This window comes from Sturnus vulgaris, chromosome 1 (genome assembly GCF_052056855.1).
Source record: "Sturnus vulgaris isolate bStuVul1 chromosome 1, bStuVul1.hap1, whole genome shotgun sequence".
Classification (NCBI taxonomy): Eukaryota; Metazoa; Chordata; class Aves; order Passeriformes; family Sturnidae; genus Sturnus; species Sturnus vulgaris.
Window position 1 is genome coordinate 114,012,152 of NC_142243.1, and position 22,942 is coordinate 114,035,093.

Below are 22,942 nucleotides of genomic sequence, written 5' to 3' on the forward strand. Positions count from 1 at the left end.
CCACATGCTGGTATTCAATGCCATAAAAAGAGAAGGGGGGGAAGGCATGCTTCTCTGTGAATCTGAATTCGTGTCTCAGTTCTGCATTGCAATACTCAAATCCTTTTGTTAGCTTTTCTTCTTCTTATACCATGCTTATCACTGCAGCATAACCTTGACCTTTAACTATGGTGGTTAAGTTGCTTCATTTTAAGAGATTTCTGTGTCTATGTTTAACACAATTTGACAATTTTATTTCCAAACATATCTTTTCTTTAAATGTTTCTTCAAAAAGAAATTATCTTTTTTCAGCCTTAGATTGGTTTACTGCCCCATAACTTAAGGTTAAAATATTTTTTAAAATATCTCCTGGGCATTATAGAACTGTGTTATTTTTATTAGATCACTGAACATTTTTATTGACTGCAGCGTTCAGTAAACTTTAGTTTTCAGCTCTCAATTGATTTATTGAGCTTTTACTTCCAATTCCTCTGATGTATTGTGACCAGAAAAGTATATTGCCTTTCAGCAAGAAGATGTCAATTTTTAAAAAATTCTATTTTTATTTTGTTTACGGTGTAGGGGGTGCTGAGGGGATCGTTAGTAAAAGTGCAAAAGCATCATATTTGAGGGATTTTACTTTTTCCAAAGGATCGGAATCTAAAAATGGTGAAGCAGATGGTTCTGATAAAGAGATGAAACATGGGCAGAAGTCTCCAACTGGAAAGCAAACAAGCCAGCACTTAAAGAGGTTAAAAAAATCTGGTTTAGGTGAGTAGGAGTAAAATAGATATCTTATGTGTAATAGTGATATTTTTCTAAACTCCGTGTTCTCTTGAAAAGTTTTATTTTTCTGCTTACCTGTCCCTTTTTCAAACTCAGCCACTGACAATTTCTCAAGAAGATATCTGTCTACCTGGAAAATCCATGGTCAATTTTTTTTTCCATCCTCACTGATTGCTTTTTAAAGTTTGACAGACCTAAGCAACTGCAGGCAGAGAGGTGATTTAGCAATTAGATTCTGATTGTTATGTAATGATTTTCTGGTGGGTAGGGGTGGTGTGTAACAGATATTCTTTCTTCATGGTGAATTTGCTTGCCTAATGTGCATTTATTCCCAGAGATAGTAGCATATTTGCTTACATGCTTTCCCTATTAGAAGTTAACATTCTCTTTTCTTCATTTGCATTATTGCATGTCATATAGAGATTTGGCATGGAAGTTTTGGTTGGTTCTCCTTCTTTGGCTGATTTAGTTCTTCAGCTGGATGTGTAACTATTTTGCAGCTACATCTCTTGAGGTGGTAGATACAGTTTCTGGTTTTATTTTCTGGGGGCTTTTAAATGAGGTTCATGGATCATGTTCTGTAATTAACAAAGAATTTTCTCTAAAGAGATGCTAAAAGTAAATTCTCGATCTCCATGTGATAGGCAGATTTTCCTGCTCTGCATGAAATTTAATTGGAAAAATTCCCTAGGGGGCAAAAAATGTAGTGTTCACTAAGACTTTTGTCTCTGTTTAAGTGAAGTCAAATAATGACATAACTGTTTCTTTATCTTTACAAAGTACTTTTTGCATTCAGCAGAGTACTGAATCATTTAGAGAAGTATTTTGCAGTGTGGCCATGTTGAAAAGATAACAAACAAGCTTTTTGTAGTGGCTGAATCCTAGAAGTTATTTTATGTCTATATTTGTGGAGATAAGATTGTTCTTCTTTATTAATCATCCAGCCTAGTCCTATTTTTATATATAATGATCCTGTGAAATAGCTCCAAGGCACTTTACTTCCTAAAGGCCATAGGAGAGTTGTTAAATGTGCTGTTGCCTGTTCCTGGCAGTGTAAACTATAAGCCTTATTGTATCACAGCCTTCCATGAAAATGTACTTTGGTTTCATATACGATCTTTCTGCAGATTATCAATCAATCCCATGTGGATAGCTAGTTCTCTATCTTGATCCAACATCTCTATTCAAAATAGACAATACTCCTTCAGTATTACAGCTTTTGCTGTGCAAAGTAATGTTCAATGTTAGACGATTTTCTGTAACTTTTCTCTACATTTAAGACTGAGATACATAATTTCAAGATACATTCCTCCCCATCTTCAGATATGACATCAACTGTTGGCTGATGATATCAAATGAATTCATTAGGGTTTTTTTGGTGGATTTTGGAAAATAAATCTACTGGCCTTTTGGAACACCACACATGAAATGCAGGGAACTTTGTATAAGGTGTAAGGGTTTCTGCTCTTGTACCTGCTGAAATGTTTCTCTCATGACACAGCATTTCTTGGGATGCTAAATGTGCAGTTGTAGAGCGGCTTTGAGAATGTGTCCAGGGTCCTGTATAGTGCACAGTTCAGCTCCAGATACTGTTTGATTGTCTGAAACTCTGCTGATCTGCCCAACATTCCCTATATGTCATACTTGGTAGACCTTCTGAGCTCTGATTAAATATTATTACTTTTTTTCCCTTTTAGTTAAGAGATTCTGTCAGCTGTGTGATTTCTGTACTTTTTCTGTTTTCATTTTTATACCTTAATGTAGAACCATGGTGCTCCCATTTCCTTATGCTTAATTCTCTGTGTTGAAGGCTAAACTCATCTTTTCCAAGGCTGCAAGCGTGAGTTTCTCTCTTGTCTTACAGCTTCTATTTCTGATCTGGACAGTGATACCCCTGAACTATATAAGGATTCAAAATGTCTTTCTCTGTGGAAAACAACATAAAAAACATTTGAACATGCTTTGTCATAAACTCTTCTCAGAGTTATGATTAGTGATGCATAGTGTCTGACTTTCGTGCTGCTCCCAAATACTTCACTAAATCTTATTACAAACTTGGGATCTGCTATATAGATCCTAAATTAGCCATAGGTGTGCAGGAGAGAGAATTTGTTGTTCTTCTGAACAGATTTTGAGTTTTTTTTTTTTTTAAGTAGAACCGTGGTGGGTATCCACAGTTTGCTACTGGCCTAGAAGCAATACACACATTTCTTCCAGAAGATGATAAAACCTCCATAGTGTTCTGTAAGTGATAGCAGGTGAAATAAATCAGAAAATGTAGGTTTGACTCTTTGTCTAGGGCTTTTCATGCTATGAGAATATCTGCCACTGGAGGATGTTACTGATTTTGCAGTCATGCATCTTATTTCAGTTTGGATTATCTCTGTGTATATGCCTTCCCATAAGGTATGAAGAGCTAGCTGGGGAAAATGTTGCTCTAATTTGGAGTCATTTAGAAGATGTAGATATGTATTTTGTATTGATTAAAGAAGAGAATATACATACAAGCATTAAAATTCAATACATCATACAACTTGTGTTATGCTCAGGGACTGTGTTCTTTTTACATTTATATTTAGTGGGTGGAACAGATGGTGAGGATAGTTTATTGTGATGCATTCATGAAAATGGGCACTTCTTCCATGCAATTGTCCTGTATAACAGGGCATTCATTTGTTGGTAATGAACTCTTTGCTGTACTGAAATGGAGTATGTCAGAAATATGTGTTGGAAAAGGTTATCCTATGCTGAGTGCAAAGTAGTCCTTGTCTCATTCAGTTACTATTGGCTGCTGAAAAATAAAATAAAATTGCAAGAATGTTTACAGGAGGCTGTGACTGAAATAGAGCTTTTAGAATTTACAAATCTTCATTTTCTTGCATATGTGTATTTTGTAGTTACAGACTTTCAGGGAAGAGACCACTGTGGGTCCTCTAATAAATCTAAAGCATAATTGCCTTCCCTTCTATTAATGTTACTGTTAAGTAGCTTGTAGCATTTGAGACATTCCTAATAATCAGTATGCCCAAATTTTCTCATTTCTAAAACACATCTTAACATGTCAGTTTTAATTGTTGCTAAGAAATCCTATGTAAATGCCAAATGCCATCATTCATCATAGCGGTGGAATAATTTTTTAATCACTTTTTTAGAGATTCTGGTGGAGTTTGTGTTTTATATAGTTCAGGCCCCTCTTATACTATTTTTAAAATATTTTAAAGTGCAACAGACTGAAACCTGAAGAAGTTTCCTGGGAGGAGTTAGAAGCTTTTGAGTTTTTTCAGCCACGTGGACTTTGATATGTTAACATTTAGAGGAAAAAAAAAGGATTGTAGCAGTATATAAATACCTTGAAGCAGTTAGCTCTTTAAGAAGCTTTAAAAAGAGTCTTCTAAATATTGTCCTAGAAAAGCTAACAAAATCATACCAGGTAGCATCTCCAATGATCATCTAATTTGTTCATCAGTCATAGGTCAAAATCAGGTATGCATCTGTCATGATTGACAGGTATTTTCTAACATATTCTTAAAAGATTTTCACTGATGGAGACTGTAATACCTACCTATGAATCTAATCCAGCATCTCCTTGTTCTTGATGGTTGAAAGCTTTCTTTTCCCAGTATTTAACAGATATATTTCTTACTGTGCAAGAGTTTAAGCTGATATCCTTCCTGTCCACTGTGTAAAGTAAGAAGACCTTATTTTGTAGTGCTGTGCATGAGCCATATGTGTATTTCCCTTTCCCTCTGCTGAATCTTTGTCTTACTCCTGGGTTTGTATCGTTCCTCACATACCCTGTTTACTAATCTCACAATTCCTGCTGCTGCCTTCTGTGTGTTGATCATTTTAGATCATCAGTTCTAAGAAAACTTCTGAAAAATGCTTTTGTTTTTATGGTTAATGTTTTCAGACATTAACATATTAAATATTCTCATCTCTTTGATCACTCTCTATTCACTCAGGTAGTTTTAGCAGGTGCAATGGGACAAGTTGTGTAGTCCACAGGGCTCTGCTGATGGCAAAAGAGAAGCTGTCCATAATGATTGATTCACATCAGCCTCATCAAGCAGCCTTTTGCTTGAAAATAGGTGCTTATATAATTATTGTTGATGACATGACAGGATTATTTCTGCAGCTGTTGAGTTGAGCTGATCTCGAGCTGGAAGTAAGAATATGTCAGCTGTGATGTTGACTGGAACATAAGAGGTCAAGAGACAAATATAAAATATTTGTTATTATACAAATATAAAAGCTGTTAAGAAACCTTGAAAAGGCTGTGTTACCTTTCTCAGAGTACCATTTCTCTAGAGCTTATTGTATTATACAATAAAACTAAAAACTTAAACAGAAGACTTGTTCCTACTCTCTTCCTTTATTTATGTTTAAAGTTATTTCTGTTTATTTACTCCAGGACATTTGAAATGGACCAAAGCTGAGGATATTGACATAGAAACACCGGGATCTATTCTAGTGAACACTAACCTGAGGGCTTTAATAAATAAACACACCTTTGCTTCTTTACCTCAGCATTTTCAACAATACCTCCTGCTTTTGCTTCCAGAAGTAGACAGGCAGGTAAGTAGCATCATAAAATATTTCTATTTTTAATGGGACATTTTTACAGTGTGTTTGCATAGGCTGATTTGACTGACTAGGAATCGTTCCAGGAAAGAATTAGAAAATCTCCATACTTTCTTAGGTAAAACCATTAGATGTAGAATGACTGTAAAGTTTATCTATGAAAACCATCTCCTGCTTCTTTGCGTCCTCAAAACTCAGCAGCTCTCTGATTTGTCTGAATGGAAACTGGGCAGCAAATCTTTCAAACTTGCCAAATCACTTAATTAGTTTTTCTACCTATGGTGTTGAAGATACACTTCTCATTCTCAAGACTTTCTTTATTTTGAGTCTCTTTTCACCTGTGATCTTCCTTGGTGCTCTGCCAGCAATGTCCAGGTCAATATTAGCTCTATTCATTCTCCTGCTCTTCACCTTTGACACATACCTGCATATGATCTCTCTGCTCCAGTGCACTGAATCCACTCATTCACAACTTTTATAAAGAATATCTTCTCCAGAGCTTATGTCAGTGTGCTTGGATGTGTTGAGGAGAATGATTTGGACAGTAACAGGCTGGAAATAAAATTTCAGTTTCATGATTTTTTTCTACAATGTCCAGTCCTTCCTGCATTTGTTGATCAGATTGCAGAGTTTCTTAGAGTGAGGAAAAAAATCTTTCCCGCATGTCTAGGAGTTAAAATAGAAAAGAGATTTCATTTACTCACTTGTCTCACTTAGGGATTCAAACAGTCTTACCAGTTTCAATGAGGAATATTCATGAACTTAATTCAGACTCATTGACTTACCCAAATAGGGCATTATATTTTTTGCAGATGGTCAGTATCCCTCTTTTAATATAGTAACTAGAGAATGCAGATCACTTAAATGAGTAATTAAAACCTGCATCTGCAGTCAGTTTTTCATTTCAGTATTGCAGGTTTTATTTCTTAAACTGTTAGTAGTTAGTCTACCACTAAAGCAGGGCGAAGACATTGAATACAACACAAAAAGAGAAAGAAAAATTGTATTGATGTATGTTTACTCAGCCTCTTATCAAATTAGATACTGTATGTTGTGGACTGTAATTCTACATTTAATAACAGAATACTTGAGAAAGAACATCGGAACAAGATCCATAGGAGAAACAATATAAATGTATTTATTCTCAAACTCCCACAATGCAGTCAAAGTCAATATTGACAAGTTTTAAGAAAACTTTTTTCCCTGCTGCCAAACAGATTAACTCAGTGCCCAGCAAATATTTTTCTGATCGTTTTGATTTTTTGTCCTCTATCTAGTTAATCTATCAGAAAAATGTACTCAGTAAAATCATGTTTTCTCTCCAACCATCAAAGACCCAATGTTCATAAATTGCATTTCAAGTATGGGGCCTTTTTTTAGAAGATTTTACTTTCAAATTTATTTTTGGTAGTGGAGTATCTACGACTGACAAGCCACTTACCTTCTTATCAGTGTTCTTACAGCAGAGTTTTTTGGCAAGAAAATCAAGAGAATATTTGTTGAATTTAAACATGCCTCACTACTAGTTAAAAGTAGTGCATTTTTTTGAACTTGTATTTCAAAAAGCATTCACATAATGCATATAAGATGTTATTTCAGAAATAATTGGACACTGTTACTTCACAAGCAAATGTTATGATAAGACATTTGCAGGTGTCCTTCTGTCTGTCATCTTCTCACAGCATTCTGTGGGTTTGTGCAGCATACCAGGTTTTCATCTGCATTTGGAAGGCGGGAGTCACCAGTCATCTCTGGAAGTTTAATGGAAATGCTTGGCCTCTAAGTGTGAAAGTTTGAAAATTGTTTTCCAGTGGAGAGTGGAATAGACCTGAACCCTCACTTTGCAGAAATCTTAGCAGAGAAATAAATGCATCTCTCTTCTTGATATCTGAGAATATTTCCTCGGCTATGCCTGAAGTGTGCCATCCCAGATAGACTGATGAAAGCAATTGAACTGATGTTCTTTTCCTTCCTGTGGCAAGTGGAAAGGGCCCATGTAGTGCTCAAGGATTAAGTAAAAGGAGAAAGAATTTTAACCAGGGAGCTCTGGTGGGAATCTCTGCTGTTGGTCACTCTGACTGAACAAGGCAATGATATTCAGTTTTCCTCTTTTATTTCTGCTTTCTAAATCAAATGGTGCATCAGGCAAGCAAAAATGGTGCAACACTATTCTTTGAGTTAGCTGCACATCTCTGGGGGTTCCGTTTTATTGTTTTATATTGTCCTTTCTTTGATTAGTCTGAAAATTCTTATTTCTGCTCTTCTGGCTTAGAAGTGTTCCTTCCCTGTGTGCTTCTCTGCAGTTGGCTGCTGTTGTCTTCCCCAGAGAAAGCTGCATTTCAGTGTTGCCATGTGGATATAGTATGTGAAGTACTGTAATAAATGGCACTATAAAAATGTAATAGAGTTATGCTATTTGTGTATATATAGTGATCTGTGAAATAAATTGCTAATGAAGTGCAGTTTCATTTAGGCTTTATTACTGCTTCACATAGAAAACCCCATGATGAATGATTCTTTGTCATTTCTGTCATAAACACCATTTTTCTGGGTGGTATAACTCCTCCTCCTTAAATCGTACTCAGCCAAAACTTGTCATGCATGTGTCAGTTTGAATAAGCATTTTTAGAAACCATTAGTTAAAGGAGTTGAGGTTTTCTGGTTTTTATATGCAAGTGTTTATTATAAATAAATGGCTTCTCTCTCAACCTTGGTTAGTCTAATGTGTTCAAAAGAAGTTCAGGGACAAGTTAGGAGCTTGTTGGGATATGTTTTCTGATTTTTCTTTTGTTTTCAAGCTTGGTGGTTGCTACCAGGGAGCTATTGGAGTCCTTGGAACAGAAAGCCTTAAGAAAGATGTCCCAGAAGGGAAGAAGTTGAGAACAATTCTTCTGATGTTCATGTTGTCATTTTTCCTTCTTCAGTTAGATTTTTGACAAAGTGGAAGAATAGGGTCATTGCCTTTTTTCTCCCTTGGGAAAAGATAAACTGTATCATGAGTTATGATTACAATTTAAATTGATTTCAGCTTGCATATTAGTTCAAATTTTATTTCAGTAGCAATGAGACCATGTGTAATTTTCTATATCCAAAATGACTATAAAAGAAATTGGATCAAGTTGGCAGTTATGGTAGATGCATTTTATCAAGGATTTTATTTGTTTTGAATTGGGCTCAGAGGGAATAAGTATGTAGACATTGTTCAAATCACAGAAACAAAGAATGTCCTGAGTTGGAAGGGACCCATGAGGATTCATCCAGTCAGGCTTCTCACCCTGCACAGGACAGCCTCAATCACAGCGTGAGCAAAAATCAGGCTTGGTTCTGTGACCTCTTCTCGGGGGACTCTGTTCCAATGCTCAGCCACCCTCTGGGTGAAAAACCTTTTCCTAATATCCAACCTAAACCTCCCCTGACACAACTTCAGGGCATTCCCTTGGGTCCTGTCACTGGTCACCACAGAAAAGAGGTCAGTCCCAGTCATGGCTGAGAAGAACCATGAGGAAACCTCATGAGCGAAATTTGAACATCCAGATTTTCAGCTCTTCATTAATCTGTATGGATTCAAAGACTTAAAATCCTTGAAGCTCAGTTGATACAGAAGCTTATTGGGTGATTCCCTGGGAGACCTATATGACTGAGCTGGAAATATAGAAAACATGCAGGTATAGAATTGCATGGAAAGAAAAGTCTCTGCACAAGATATTTCAGTTATCACAAATTCCAGCAAAGTATTTTTCTTTGCAGCTCTAATTAGAACATTCTACAGCTAAATAGCAATGGATTTTTCATCAAATACCTACTTCTGACATTGATACCTCAAGATGACAATTACATTTAACAGAAGCCTTCTTGATCTCTCAGCAAATACTCACTTTCAAAGCAGGAAGTTTCTCTCCATATCTAGATTGCTGTATGGCATTGAGTTGTTAAATATTAATTAAACAATGTATATTGTGCAAGGATGTGCAAGAGGTCTTTACAAGAGGTTGCTGAAAATGAATGGCAGTTGGCCATGTTGTGTCTACACCAGCTTTCCTTGTTGGTGTTTCTGGGTAGTCAAATTCCTCCTCTTAACACTGGGGAATAGACAAAAGGAAGGGGAACACACCCACCTGCTTGGCTTCCAAGAAGAGAACATTATCTGAAAAGTAGCAGAAAGCTGAAGTGATTTTACTAATCCTTAGAGAGCTAAATAAAATGTTCTTTCCTGAATGCTCTGAAAAAAGTGTGTCTTTTCAGACTCTGTGACTGCTTAACACCTTCCTGATCTTTGAGAATTTCACTCCATCTTGCATTTTCTCTTCTGGTAATACTGGGCTTTTTTGAGTCTCTTGTGATTTGCAACTGCCCTGCTCTTTCACATAGATGCGAACCTCTTCCTACAAAAATACTTCAAAGCCACGTCAGATGTGTGTCAGGTAGCACTGTCATTTTATCAGACCAAATCTAGTCAGGAAGAACATTCAAAACAGTAGAGGAAATCCCAGTAGTAGTTATATCATCTTTTCTCAGCTTTACTTGTTTCATGAAAGAAATTTAGCAATTATCTATCTTTTATATACAGTTTATAGATAGTCAAGTCAGTTACTTAAATTAGAAACTTCAGTATTCCTAAAGAATTACTTGAGTTGTATAGTATTGCAGAAAGGCCTATGAATATTTCAGGTTGGTAGCAGGTCAGTTTATTAAAAAGAAAAACATGATGTACAAATCAAAAGATTCTTGAATGTGTCAAAACCCACCTTATTCTCTTTATTTTGATATCTAAATCAGCGAATCCCAAAATAATTGGTCTCTTGGGTCAGTGCTAGTATGGCTATGCAATCACGTCACAGCATCCTTTTATTTTAAGGTCAGTTCAGGTTCTGTGTATCTGTCTTGGCCTGTTCTTTTAGGTTGGTGCAGTTTGAATCTGTCACCTTGCAAAGATTCCTTCCCACCTTGCATTGAGAAAAGGCACAGGGTGATGTCAGCTAGTGATTTACTCTGTTCCGTTTAAAATAATAAGAAGTAATTTTGGGGAAGATTATCTACAGAATTCCAATTCAAACCTCTTTGTTTTCATGCAGTATGAATCAGCTTAGTATCTGTTCCTACAATCTGAGCAATGATAGCAAAAGGTAACCATTGTTTTTGATGTGCACAAATTACTCCTACTCCCAAGCACATCAGTTGGAATTCTGTGGTGGAGAGTGGGTAATGAATAATACAAAATATTCTTTTACTTGTAAAAATCAAGAAGTCAAGTCTGCTATCTGACATTCTGAACACTTAGTATTTAGTATGTATCTTACTGTATATTAGTTTTTTTTATTCGAAGACAGTAAGTGAAGCTGGATTTTCACAGTTTGTTTCTTGTAGCAATGTAACCATCTCCCTGCTTGTTTTATTAACTTCATCAGTACTCGAGGATTATATTTGCCATTGGATTTTTGCAGAATTGCTTTTATAAAAAGAATAACTGCAGAAATTAGTGCTCTGTGTATTATTTGCTTCCAGGTTTATTTTATGTTTCTCGACATGGAATTATTATGTAGTTGTAGTTAAATGGTTACCTTATCTTAGCTGCCTTTTTTGCTGATACTACAACCTTTTAGCTATGTCCTTTTCCATTCTCTATCATCAGTAGCTTTCAAATATTTATTATTATGTTCCGGTAAATGTTTGAGTTTTACACTGAAATAGTTTTAGGGTTATGACAAAAGCATTTAGTTCAGAGGAGAACATTTGCAACTGAAGGTTAAATGTAACATATGTCATCTGCACCTAAGCAGATTTAAAAAGCTGTTAAATTGGCACCCCTGTGTGTGCAGTAATTGAAGGTCATTTTATGTCACATTTCTCCCTTTAGCTGACATTTTTTCTTCGGTTTTACTGGTTGATGTGAACAGCATGGCGTTGTTATAATGTGCTTTATTTGTACAGCTTTATTAGAGTAGTTTTAATGCAGGTATCTTACAGGCTAGATATATGGAGAAATTCCAAAGATTTAATCTTTTCAATAAGATTCTGGGTCTGCCTTTTCAGTAAGATTCTGGTTCTGATTCCTGAGCTGAGCTAGCCAAGGGTTTTCAGACAGGTTAATACCCCGAGCTGGCCTTCTGTCCTTATACAGGAAGTTAATACTTATTTTACCTAACACACCTATACGGATGGTGTATGTGTGTATTTCACAGTCACGTATTAACAACAACCATCAGTTTCACTTTACGTGAGTTGAAAGCTGAAGCATTTTACTTCAAAATCCCAGTTGTCTTTAGCTGCAAGAAAGCTACTCTTTCAGAAAGCTACTCTTTCCCTAGGCAGTCCAGAAAGGCTCACTGCAATTGCATTGCAATCTGGCTGCTCTGATTGATGTGGTAATGGAATTCTTGTTTGCTTGTTTGCAGTAATCCCTGGAGGTCCTCCTCAGTATCAGTACGTCTACATATGTGAATAGGAAGCTTTACATTTTTGATTAAGTGTCAAGGCTTCATATTTCTGCAGGCTTGGTCACTGTAGTTCAGAAGTGTGAATCAATGTTTTTCACCCTGCCGCATCCATGTTGTGGAAGTTCTTTTTTGATTTCGAAAGCCTAGTTACAAGCTCTTGTCACACTTAAAACATGTCTCACCTTTAAGAACACGTTTTGCAGAGGTGTTAGCAGAACTATTGCATTTGCTTTTGTCTGTAGCAAGGCTAAACTCAGTTGGAACATCTAGTAGGACACAGCAATGGTGCTATGCCCCCTGAAAGCTAAAAATGCAAGATCCACAGCTGTCTCTGCAGCATCCTTTCCCATAACTCCTTCTGATGTGTGAGAGGCCCTTCACTCAAGGTTGTTCTTCTGATGCAGACTAGTGAAGCTTTTGTTCCCCTCTTGTTCCCTTCAAGCAAGTTTTCTAATGTACAGTGCACAGCTGTTAGTGCTTAAAAAAAGAAGACTTTGTATGCAATACAAGTTCCATTTACATTTGACAGAATTATTAGTACTTTAAAAAGAGAAGTGATAAAGCAGCTCCCTTCCAGTGGGAAAGTAAGTGCCTCACATAAGTGCCTTTTTAAAAGACTGCACTAGGAGCTGTGTTATGAGAGTATAACTAATGTGTGGACATAAGGGGTAACGTGCATGGGCACAAGAGACTGGTATGCTCCAAGTTATGTAGCTGTTAAGGATGCACTGCAGCACTGCAGTGTGTAGTGTTCAAACTGCTCCTCCCTTGCAAAGTGCTAATAATTAAGTGATATGAGTCGGTCTGCAGTGCCTCCAGTGTTGCCACTGTAGGGTCGTGCTGGAATTAGATGCAGAACAGAACATTCCTTACCGTTCTGAATCTGAGGACAGAGGGGGACTTGGAAACAGGATGTTGGATGCAGGTGCGGCAAAAGGAAGAGCAAGCAGAAGCGATCCATCCATGCTTCTGCAGCACTCTCCCCCTCTTCACCCTTATTCCCACCCTCTCTCTGCTTCTCCCCTCGCCTTTCGCTCCCCTCACCCTTTTCCAGTATATTTGTTTGGCTTAAATGCTAAAGAGAAAAAAAAGGTTGAGACTTTTTTCCTAATTATTTCAGAACATTACTATTCTTTGAATTATTTAATCTCAGATTTAGCTTGTTCTCTCTTGTGTTAAGAACATGCGGCCATTTTTTTTTGCATAGAAAGGCAGTGTTTTCTAATGCCTAGAGGAAAGGGATTAGATGCAGGATTTTTATTTTGGACAGCCATCAAAAATGACTGACTAATTTTAGATGCTTACATGTAACTTCCCCTCACCTTCTGCTTCTTGGGCTCAAAGGTATATATCTATAATTTTATTATTAAAAACTAAGTGAATAGACCCTGGTTGTTTATATCCCTTTTTCTGCACTCTCCACAAAATATGAACATTCTTGGATAATTTAATAATGTTTAACTTTCTCAGAGTCATCTTTCCTTAAACAAGTTCCATACATGCTTGCCTTGATCACAATCCATATATGTTTTTCTGCCTATTTTCCCCCCAGGCTTATGTGCCTTTTCTAGTACCTTTATAAATACTTGCTTTTTTCTATGTGTTCTGACATGCTTGGGTTCACTAATTATGTGAAATCTATGTATTAGAAAAAATGAGTTTTAATTGTTACTTCTAGAATTTGAATGCAGTTAGACAGTACTGTTTGCTGCATGTTCTATTTTTTTATTTTTTTGCATGGGTTTTGTTTCATTTTAAAACATGCTTTATCTTTTCATTTTGTCAGATTTATTACTCTCCTAAAATTCTTCATCTAATTTCTTGCATCTGAGCTCAAACAGATTGGATTCTATTGTCTTTTTTGACACTACAGTGTATTGGAATGAATATAGCTATCCCACTTGTCTTCTTGATTTAGACAAGGTCTAAATTAACAAGTCACATTTCATTTCGAAAACATATGTTTGCAATTCTTCAGTCTTACTCGGCATATTTCCCACTTTAGTGAAGATGGAAAAGGTCTTTGTTTCTTTCTCTAAAAGATGCTTCTTGCTTTTCTCCTCATGTCTGAAGCAATTATTCCTATACAGTAGTAGATAATTTCTTTTTCATCCTTTGATGTTTTACTTCTAAGTTTAATCTGGTTATTTTTTATAGGACTAAAGTAATACTCAGAATCACTTTCACCATCTGTCTTCAAAATCTGTCTTTTCATTTTGTATTTGAAGGCAGACTGTTCATGTTATGTCAGTGATCAGGTGGGAATGACAAAGAGCTTTACTTGTAAAGATTGATAACTTCATAATCAGAACTAAAGAAAATTAGCCATATTCTGGATCATGTTATCCTTTACTGTGAAAACGTGAGACCCATGGAAGAGAGCTTATACAGAGTGAACATGTACACCCAGGCTGAGGTACATCAGTATTGCTGAGAGAACCATAGGATGGATTGGTACCTGTCCATGTCACCTCTCCAGACCTGAACTTGTGGTGGCTGACTTTGTTCTGGCAGCAGCTCTTGAGTCAGACTCTGTATTTCTGTTTGCTGTATTTACATATGTATATAGTGTTGGATGTATCTCTTACCATTCATCTATTTATCAGTGTTACTGTAGGTATTTTGTAGTCACAACAGCAAAAAGGCCCTGGTAGTTGCATCTTGTCAGAAGTATTTCCTTTATATTCCTGTTTATATACTTCATACTCAGAAGCTCCTCCACTGTTGACTTTAAATACATGGTAACTGGTTTAAGAAAGGATAGATTTTTCATCAGTCATGGCACTGTGTAAATGTGTTCATTTTTCTGTTTGAGATGAGCCTCTGAGTATTCCTTATCTTCAGGCAAAGAAGCAGTTGCTATCCTCTTGTGTCTATGGGTTTTTGCAAGGCCTGTCTATTTTTTAAAAATGTTCTATGTTTTCATCTGCATTACTTCTTCCACTTTCCAACCATCTGTGTCCCCAGGACCTGAAATCATCAATGTTTTGTACTAAACTTGGTAATTACTGACTCCTTAACTATTCACTCCCCTCCTTTTTTTGCTTCTTTCCAATATTACATCTTTCTCTGCATGTTTCCCTTTCCCTTTTTTATGTGTATCAGAACTGTTGACAATCTTTTGCTTCCCTTGGAACAAAAGACAGGCAGAGAAGAAAAGGAGCAGTGATTGTTGCCCTCAAGGGGATCAGCATGTGTGTGAACCTCTTCTATAGGGTCGATTAAGTCCGGTTCAGGTTTTAGGGGTTTGGGTCAGAGAAGAGGCAGTGGCATGAATGCCATTGTGATGTGAGTTTAACAGACCATCCCATCTAACTCAGCATTTGTAAGGCCACAATTAGAGTACCTTGTCCCATTGTAGGACTTTGTCTAGGTAAGAACAGGGCCAGGGGCATTTTTACCAATGTGTATGAAAGGATGTGGGCACTGCCAGAGGCAGTAAGTACAAACCAAAAAGCAGGAGCTTTCGAAAGGACATGAAGTAAAAGTTTTTTTAGTGCAGGTGCAGGCTGTTGAGGGCACTGTTAAAGGGGTTGTGAGTTCTCCATCTTTGGACATATTAAAAACTAACTGATTTTTATTTCTAGCTGAAGTGTGCTATTATAGTTCAATAGCACAAACATGTTAATACTTTGAGTGTGCTTCTCTCAGGTCTGGGAATGAATGAAAGGCTTGTGCCTTAACTTGATAGGTTATCTATCACATGTACAGGTGTTTCCTGGGGATGGGGTTTTGTGCAACCTGGCCTAGTGGAAGGTGTCTCAGGCCATGCAGGGGGTTGGAACTAGGTGATCTTTTAAGGTCTCTTCTAACCCAAACCATTCTTTGATTTAGTGTAGGAAAGCATACACCATTTTGTACCGGAAATTATGTGGGTTATTCCATTTCTAGTTTCTAAATCAAACTTGAAAAGAAAATATGGTCATGATTATGGACCGCTCAGCAGAAACATCTGTTCAGTCAACCTTTAAGCAACAACAACACCAGGGAGGCAACACAAAACAAAATACCCTTTTCATTAAATAAATACTATTAAGTCATCATCTTCAATATTAAGTGTGGCCAGTTCAGTTCAGAAGCTGTGGAAAGAGCTCAGAGGAGAGCACTAAAGTTTGCACAAGCCATAAAAATGTCCAAAGAAAAATTACTGGACTTCAGCTTTTTAATCTACCAGAACAAAATTAAAAGTGAAGAGCATCAAATTTAATAAAATCAACTGCTGTATTTCATACAATAGACAACCAAGCCATGGAAATCTTTTGCATGCTAAAAGTTAGTATTGATTGCTGCCACAGTTCAACTGATATAAATAAAAGATGGTGGATGCATATATATGAGTAGTAGCCACAGTTATATCAAACAGACTAAAATATTTATGGACATTAAAATTCCCTTTTTCAGTCTTATGCCAGGTAAACTAAATAGAAGTAGAAAACTTTTATTTGACAGCTTTCCTAGTAATTGGCTATTATGTGATCTTTCACAAGCTTTATCTACATGATGTGTTCCTTGCAATTATCAAGGGTTAGTTCAACCTCTGCTTTGATCTGATATTGTTACCATATGGTACCACTCAGATATGACTAAATGCTGTAAAATACAGCATCTTTGCTTAGCATTGAGTTGTGTAGCAGAAACACTACCATCAGAAATGAAGCCATTGTTTAACAGAACTTACAGATTTTTTGTGACAACTACAGCTGCTTTTCCTTTTGACCCAAGTGCATTCACATTCATTCTCTATTATAGACTTGCCAACTGTTAGAGCATTATTTTAGTTTGGTCCCATTTATCACAGTCTCTTTTGAATAGTAGTTGTATAAGTGGAAAAATTACTTTTAGATAGGTAATGGTGTACTTGAATAGTCAGCAGTATTTTATAGGAAATGGAGAAACTTACTCAATTATTTTCTTACTATAAATACATGCGAGTTCACTTAAAAGTATTTTGCAGATGGATAGAAGTTAAGTTTTATAATTGCCATTATTTAACAAGAGCGCTCTAGCTGTGGATAACTCCTTGACATAATTGATTCCCAGGTCATTAGCCAAAGTAGTGAACAGGATAATGATTGTTTTGCATTATTGCAGAGAATTTAGGCTTTTATAAGTGCAAGTAGATCTTATTAATTTCTGAAGAATGTGTCGGTCACAATATGAACAGTCCAGAGACTAACAGGAGCACATATAGAAGTAAGTTCTGTTTCACTTTTTAGTACCTTGTACTACAATATCGATATGGACAAAGTGTATGGCTTTATAATACTAGTCTCTGCAGCCATTCAGTATTTCCCAGTGAGAATTTCTGTCTCTTGGGCTTAATGAGAAATCTCTTGCACGGGGTTGCCACACTCAGCCTCAAGGAAGAAAGTATCTACCTTGACTTTTAACATAGCTCAAGCTATCAACTGTGAGTACAAAAGTCATTCATGAATGAGGAAGGATCATGAAACGTAACTGGTAGCAGATACAATGGGTTTGTGTTTGAGAATGATGATTCCAGAAGCTGAGTGTAATTGAAGGTTTTAATTGCATGCAGGCAAGCTAAGGCATTATCTTATGAAATCACAGTGTTCCTGAAGGTCACACTGTCCAGATGAGGGGCTCTTTCAGATACAAATCACGAGCTGTGGTCAATTATATTTGACTGCATAGAGTGACTCCACTGGAAGGGCATTAAGAGGTTAGAAGCCTGGAAGTCATAATGCAAGGACTGACTCTTAAGCACCTTTCTTTGAAATTGGAGGTTGGCAATTGGTCAGAAGTTAAATATATGCAAGAGCACTTCTATTTTTCTTTTTAATGATGTTTTAATAGATGGAATTTTGTTATACCATGTTGACATACAAAACATGGCAAAAAAAGGAAAATTTATCTCGTCTTCTCTATACAAAGGCAAAATCAACAATGCCTGCTTTTCTTTATATTGGCTAAAACTTTTTTTTTGGCTGTTCAGTGGTGGAGAATTCACAGCCTGTCCAAAGAAATCTAGTGTTTCATTGTTTTCACCAATAGAAAGCTTTTTACTTGGGGTCTGATCTGCATATTTCTTGCTGCAATTCTGAACTGTTAATCTTTGTTCTTTTTGTCATCTACATGTAGAGTATGGAGATTGCTGTGCCCCTGTTTCTTTTTCTTGAGAAAAAGCCAATAATAATGCAGTTTTGGTAGATTTAGGACCTTAAATCTGTTCGTAGCCTCATTTATCTCCTTTGCATTTTGCATGGGTTCTGAGTTGCATCTGTCAGAATTGAATGTAAAGCTCAACTGGTAAGTAACACCAAGGAGAGCAAAACTCATTTATCTGCTTTTACACAGTAGTCTTTGTAACTTAGAGTGTTGTGCTCACCTTCTTTGCAATTGCAAGGTTGACTTACATTCAGTTTGTGAACTGTCCATCAATACAAGTACTTTTCTACAGAACCATTACATAGCCACTGTTTCCTTATTTTGCATTTCTCTAGTTTTGTATTATACAAGAGTGTCAAACTTCCCATTTGCCACTATTGCAATGCCCTGCTTTATCCCTGTTGTTTCCAAAGTAATTCACAAAACCATCAAGAGAATTCTGATGCTCTCTTTACATGCTCTCTGTCTGATAGTATTTCCAAATTACTTCCATCTTTTTATAATGTCTCTGAATACACAGACTCCCAGTTGATAATAAATAAACAATAGTTTCCTAACTAAAGAGTTCTGAGTAGTTCTTTGGCGACCTAATTGCAATTTATATATCCTGGCTTTGCTTAAGAAAATATTAAGCAACGCTGCATTGTTGTGATCAAGATACACAACTTGTGCTGCTGCTCTTCTATCACAAGGCCTTTTATGCTATCAGAGAGAAAATAGACTGATCTGACATAACCTGCTCTTGACAAATCTGTGTTGGCTGTTGCTCAACTCCTGGTTAATTTTCAGGCAGTTGTGTATGGTGTGATACCTTACATGGTTCAGAGGTGGGCTTGGCAGTGCTGGGTTAATGGTTGGACTTGATGGTATTAAAGGTTTTTTCCAACCTAAATGATCCTATGATTCAATCTTGTGCCTTAACCATTGCACATATTTTCCAGAGCATGAAGACGGGGAAGAAGCCAGATATTTAAACACTGATTTCTTGTGTCAGCTGAGAGGCTAGCACCTGACTTCTTCAAAATATTAAAGATCCCATGTAGATTCTGGGTTGTATCCGTTTAGAATGTGTCCCTACCAGTATCTTAGTACAGCCTAGAGTATCACAAAAAAGAATGGGTTGTCTATGCATAGGCCATGTAGTTCTGAAGCTGGCTAGGTCTGTAAGTCCTTAGCTGTTCCTATTCCCTTCTTTAGACACAGGTAATTCATATGTGCTATATATGTATAACCAGCATGTATAATTTTGCATTTGTGTTCATAATTTCTTCAAAATCCATCTTTTAACAGTTCTGAAATAGATTTGTATCTAAGCATTTAACAGGCTAGACTATCAAATCCAGATGATTTGAATGCATTTAAGTAATATTTGTTGAGCTGCTTGCCTATTTAAGGTCAGTCCTGACCCTTTTGCCTTTTGTTGCTGATGTTAATTGTATTAAGCACCTCAACCCAGTAGATTTGTGGTGAGGATTCATAGAAAAAAAAGAAGGAAGTTTTAACATTAGCTTTGTCTCTGTATTCCTCTAGTATTCCCCAGTGTTGCACAACAGTCTTTTTCTTTCATCATCTTCTTGCTTTTAATGTACTTACAGAATTATTTCTTCTGGAGTTTGATGTGTCCCTTTCCAACTGTGTCTAATTTTGGCCCATTATACCATGTTCTGCTGTGGTATTCTTACTTAGTAAGTTGACCTCGTTTTCATTCCCTACATGCTGTGAGATCAACAGCGAGATCCTAACTAAGACAATGTGGTCTTATTGTACAATCCCATTACTCCTTTGCAGGAGGCTTTGCACTCCATGTGGTCAGCATTGTTTATTTAAAGAACTGTGACAGTTTTTTTGACTCCTTTTTCACTAGCATTATGTTCTTCTGGATTCTTCCAACTAATTCTGCTAATTTATGAAAGTATGCCTACTTAAATCACATTTTTAAAATTCTTTTGTCTTTCTTTCTTTTCTTCTTTTTTCACAAACAAGCCTAATCTATTATATTACTATCAGTCATGAATTATCAGATCGTCATTTTGCCAGTTAAGTCAGAAATGCCGATTGTCAGCTGAATCTTCCAAGTCCTCCTACGTACCATTTGCAGTTCTTGCATTGGTGTTCAACCATCAAAGACGGAAATAAATGTACCACTTCCATCACATTATCTTCTTCTTTAACCCCTTCTTTTATAAATAAACTTATTTTGGCAGTGGATCACAGAACAGGATTTATTTGAATTTGATTTGCCCATACTATTGAGCTGTGCATATAAATACAGCATTCAAATTTTGAAGAATAAGCAAGTCTGTCTATAGAGCATGTTCCTTTTCTCCACAAGAGCTGTTTTCAATCTCTGTTTGCCTACTGCCATATCTCTAAACCTTCTTGGGGCATCACCACGTGTTGAAAATGACAAAGCCATTCTGCTATAGCATCTGTTAAACCACCACTTCATTCATTATCAGTATATGTCTATCACTGCTGATAAAAGTATCAACAGATCCCTAGGTTCCATGATGATTCCTACAGCCTCCTTGTCACTTCTGATCCACTCAGTCTCATGTCTGGCAATATTCTTAGGGTGAAGGTGGAGGGACATCATGAACAGTGAAAAAGGTAGGTTTTGCAGGTATAATACCTACCAACACCTTCCTGAGGTTCATTACACAGTCTCTGTTGTCCTCCTTACAGATGATGTAGATCAAGTCAATACTTGAGCATAAAGCTCTCTAAAGTATCTGCCTTCAGAATGTCAGTCACTAAAGTTACTGCATCTTCGGATGTTCCACCTGCACTGTACAATAATCACAGGTCAGTGGAATTCTGGTGCCCAGCGCTGGAGAATTGAATTTGTTACAAATTCATGTTACAAAACAGCAGTGGTGTCTCTCTGCACACATAAATAAAATGTAATGTTTCCTGTGTGTGATATAAATGCTCCTAAATTTTTCATTTTAATATTTTGGAAGCTTTAATGCAAAAGCATCAAAATGTATTTTCTCATCTCCTCCATCTTTTGTACATAATTTCTTTTACACACCTTTGGGAAAGTATGTGAATTATAGGATTGTTCTTCCCCCAAGATAAAATATAGAGTTACTAGCAATTTTTAGAAAAGGTATAAAAAATTAGTAGTACTGGACCCTTCATTTGGATGAATCTTCATTTCCTTTGCTGATTTTTTGATTACTTTTGTGTTTGTATTTTTTGATTGGTTGGTTTTGATTTTGTTTGGTATTTTTGTTGTAAGGCTGAGAGAATTGGGATGGCTGGGCCTTTTAAAAAAATGGGGAAAAAACTTCTTTACAGGGCCTGTTGCTGTAGGACTGAGGGGTAATGGTTTTAAACTGAAGGAGCATTGATTCAGATTAAATAGAAGGAAAAAAGGTTTTTATGAAGATGGTGATAAAACAGTGAAAGAGGTTGCCCATGGAGGTGGCAGCTGCCTCATGTTGAAAACTTTCAAGGTCAGTTTGGATGAGGATCTGAGGCACCTGATGATGAATGTGTCCCTCTGATAGTTCAGTGTATCCCTGCTCATTGCAGAAGGGTTGGTCTAGATGACCTTTAAAAGGTCCCTTCCAACTCAAACTATTCTCTGATTCTAGTCAAATGACATGATATTCACACATAAGCTTTCATGTAAGAAATACAGTATACTACACGAGAACAGTGTACAATGGATCATTAGAAATTTTATAAATACATTAGGAGAAATTTGAATTATTTGAAAGAGATATAGAAATAATAGATTGACTAATCCCTTGTCTTTCCAGATTCTAGCCAAAGTCAGATAACCTACCAGTACAGATCTATGCCGTAATTACTGTATACTTACTAAACACCAAAGTGCATCTTCAGGTTGAGCTAAAAAAATAATCCCTGCCTTATTTTCAGAAGAGAATTTTCAGTGAAACTTGGAAGAAAATAATTGAAGTAGTTGTTCTAGAAAGGTTACTCAGTTTGTTCTGATAAGAGTGTTTGATATTTGCTTTGTAATGCAAATAGATGCTGGGTTTTAAGAGATATGTTTTGGGGTTGCATGGTTTTTTGTTTGCTTCCAATAAAAAGAGGAATTTTCAAAAGCCATTGTGAATTCTGCATGGAAGTATTAATTAGAAAACATAATTCTAACATTGTGCTTAATCAGAAAAACCCAGAAATTTAAAGCCTGACAGAATAAAACATAAACTTTCCCAGAAATGTTTATTGTTCCAGCTCATTAACACACTGTCTCTGTTGGACAGCATTTTTAAATACCATAAAAATTAACAGTGTATTTAAGAACGGCTTTATTGGCATGTTTCTCCAAATTCTAATTTAAAGCTGGTGGTTAATTGTGCTGTCTCTATCATCAGAGCTTAGAGAAGTGAATACACTCCATGGCTTCAAAATTTCCACTTTAACTTGTTGATTCGGGTGAAAATGCATTCTCCAGGTGAAGTAAGAAAGTATTCCAGTAGAGATTGTTAGCTAACATTGTAGAAGGATGACCTCTTAATCCTTTGAAGTTTAACAGAGCATAAAAAATGTTAGCCTGATTTCACATGACTAGGGTATTGAGAAAAAACATAAAACATCTTTTTTAGTTTTGTTGCTTCTGATGGACTCTTTCAAAACAACTAGATGTAAAATTACTTGGGTTTTTTCTGTTCCAACTTGTTCAAACTGTTTTTCACTGTGTAGAAATGTGTAAATGGACTGAAAATGGCTAAAAGATTGAACTTCTTGTTAATTTAGTTTGAGTAGTGGTATCCACTTATTCCTTCTATAATATTTTCAGAATTTCTGTTTTATTTGCTTTGTCTCTTTGGCCATTATGACTTTCTTTAGCGTTCTTGTCCTCATCCTTTTCTTTGAGCTTTTTCTGGTTGAATAAATCCTTCCTGTTCCATTCCCAGCAAATGTTTTCTTTGATCTCAATTTCCTAAGCAAGTTGGGCGAAGTCACTGGGGCTGCACAACTCTATTTCTTCCATTTTTAACATTAGTATCCATATGTGTACCAAGTCTAGATAATGATGTCTGCTTTCATACATC

The 22,942-nt window shown here is 36.4% G+C and overlaps 1 protein-coding gene across 6 annotated transcripts in view; it reads left to right on the forward strand.

The window, feature by feature from the left end:
* ASXL3 (ASXL transcriptional regulator 3) overlaps positions 1–22,942 on the forward strand; it is a 69,967-nt gene that overhangs the window by 24,068 nt on the left and 22,957 nt on the right. For all 6 annotated transcript variants that reach the window (XM_014874345.2, XM_088174528.1, XM_088174508.1 and 3 more), the window contains exons 5-6: positions 631–750; positions 5,177–5,340. In XM_014874345.2, the coding sequence (XP_014729831.2) occupies positions 631–750; positions 5,177–5,340 (284 nt within the window). The remainder of the gene's footprint in view (positions 1–630; positions 751–5,176; positions 5,341–22,942) is intronic.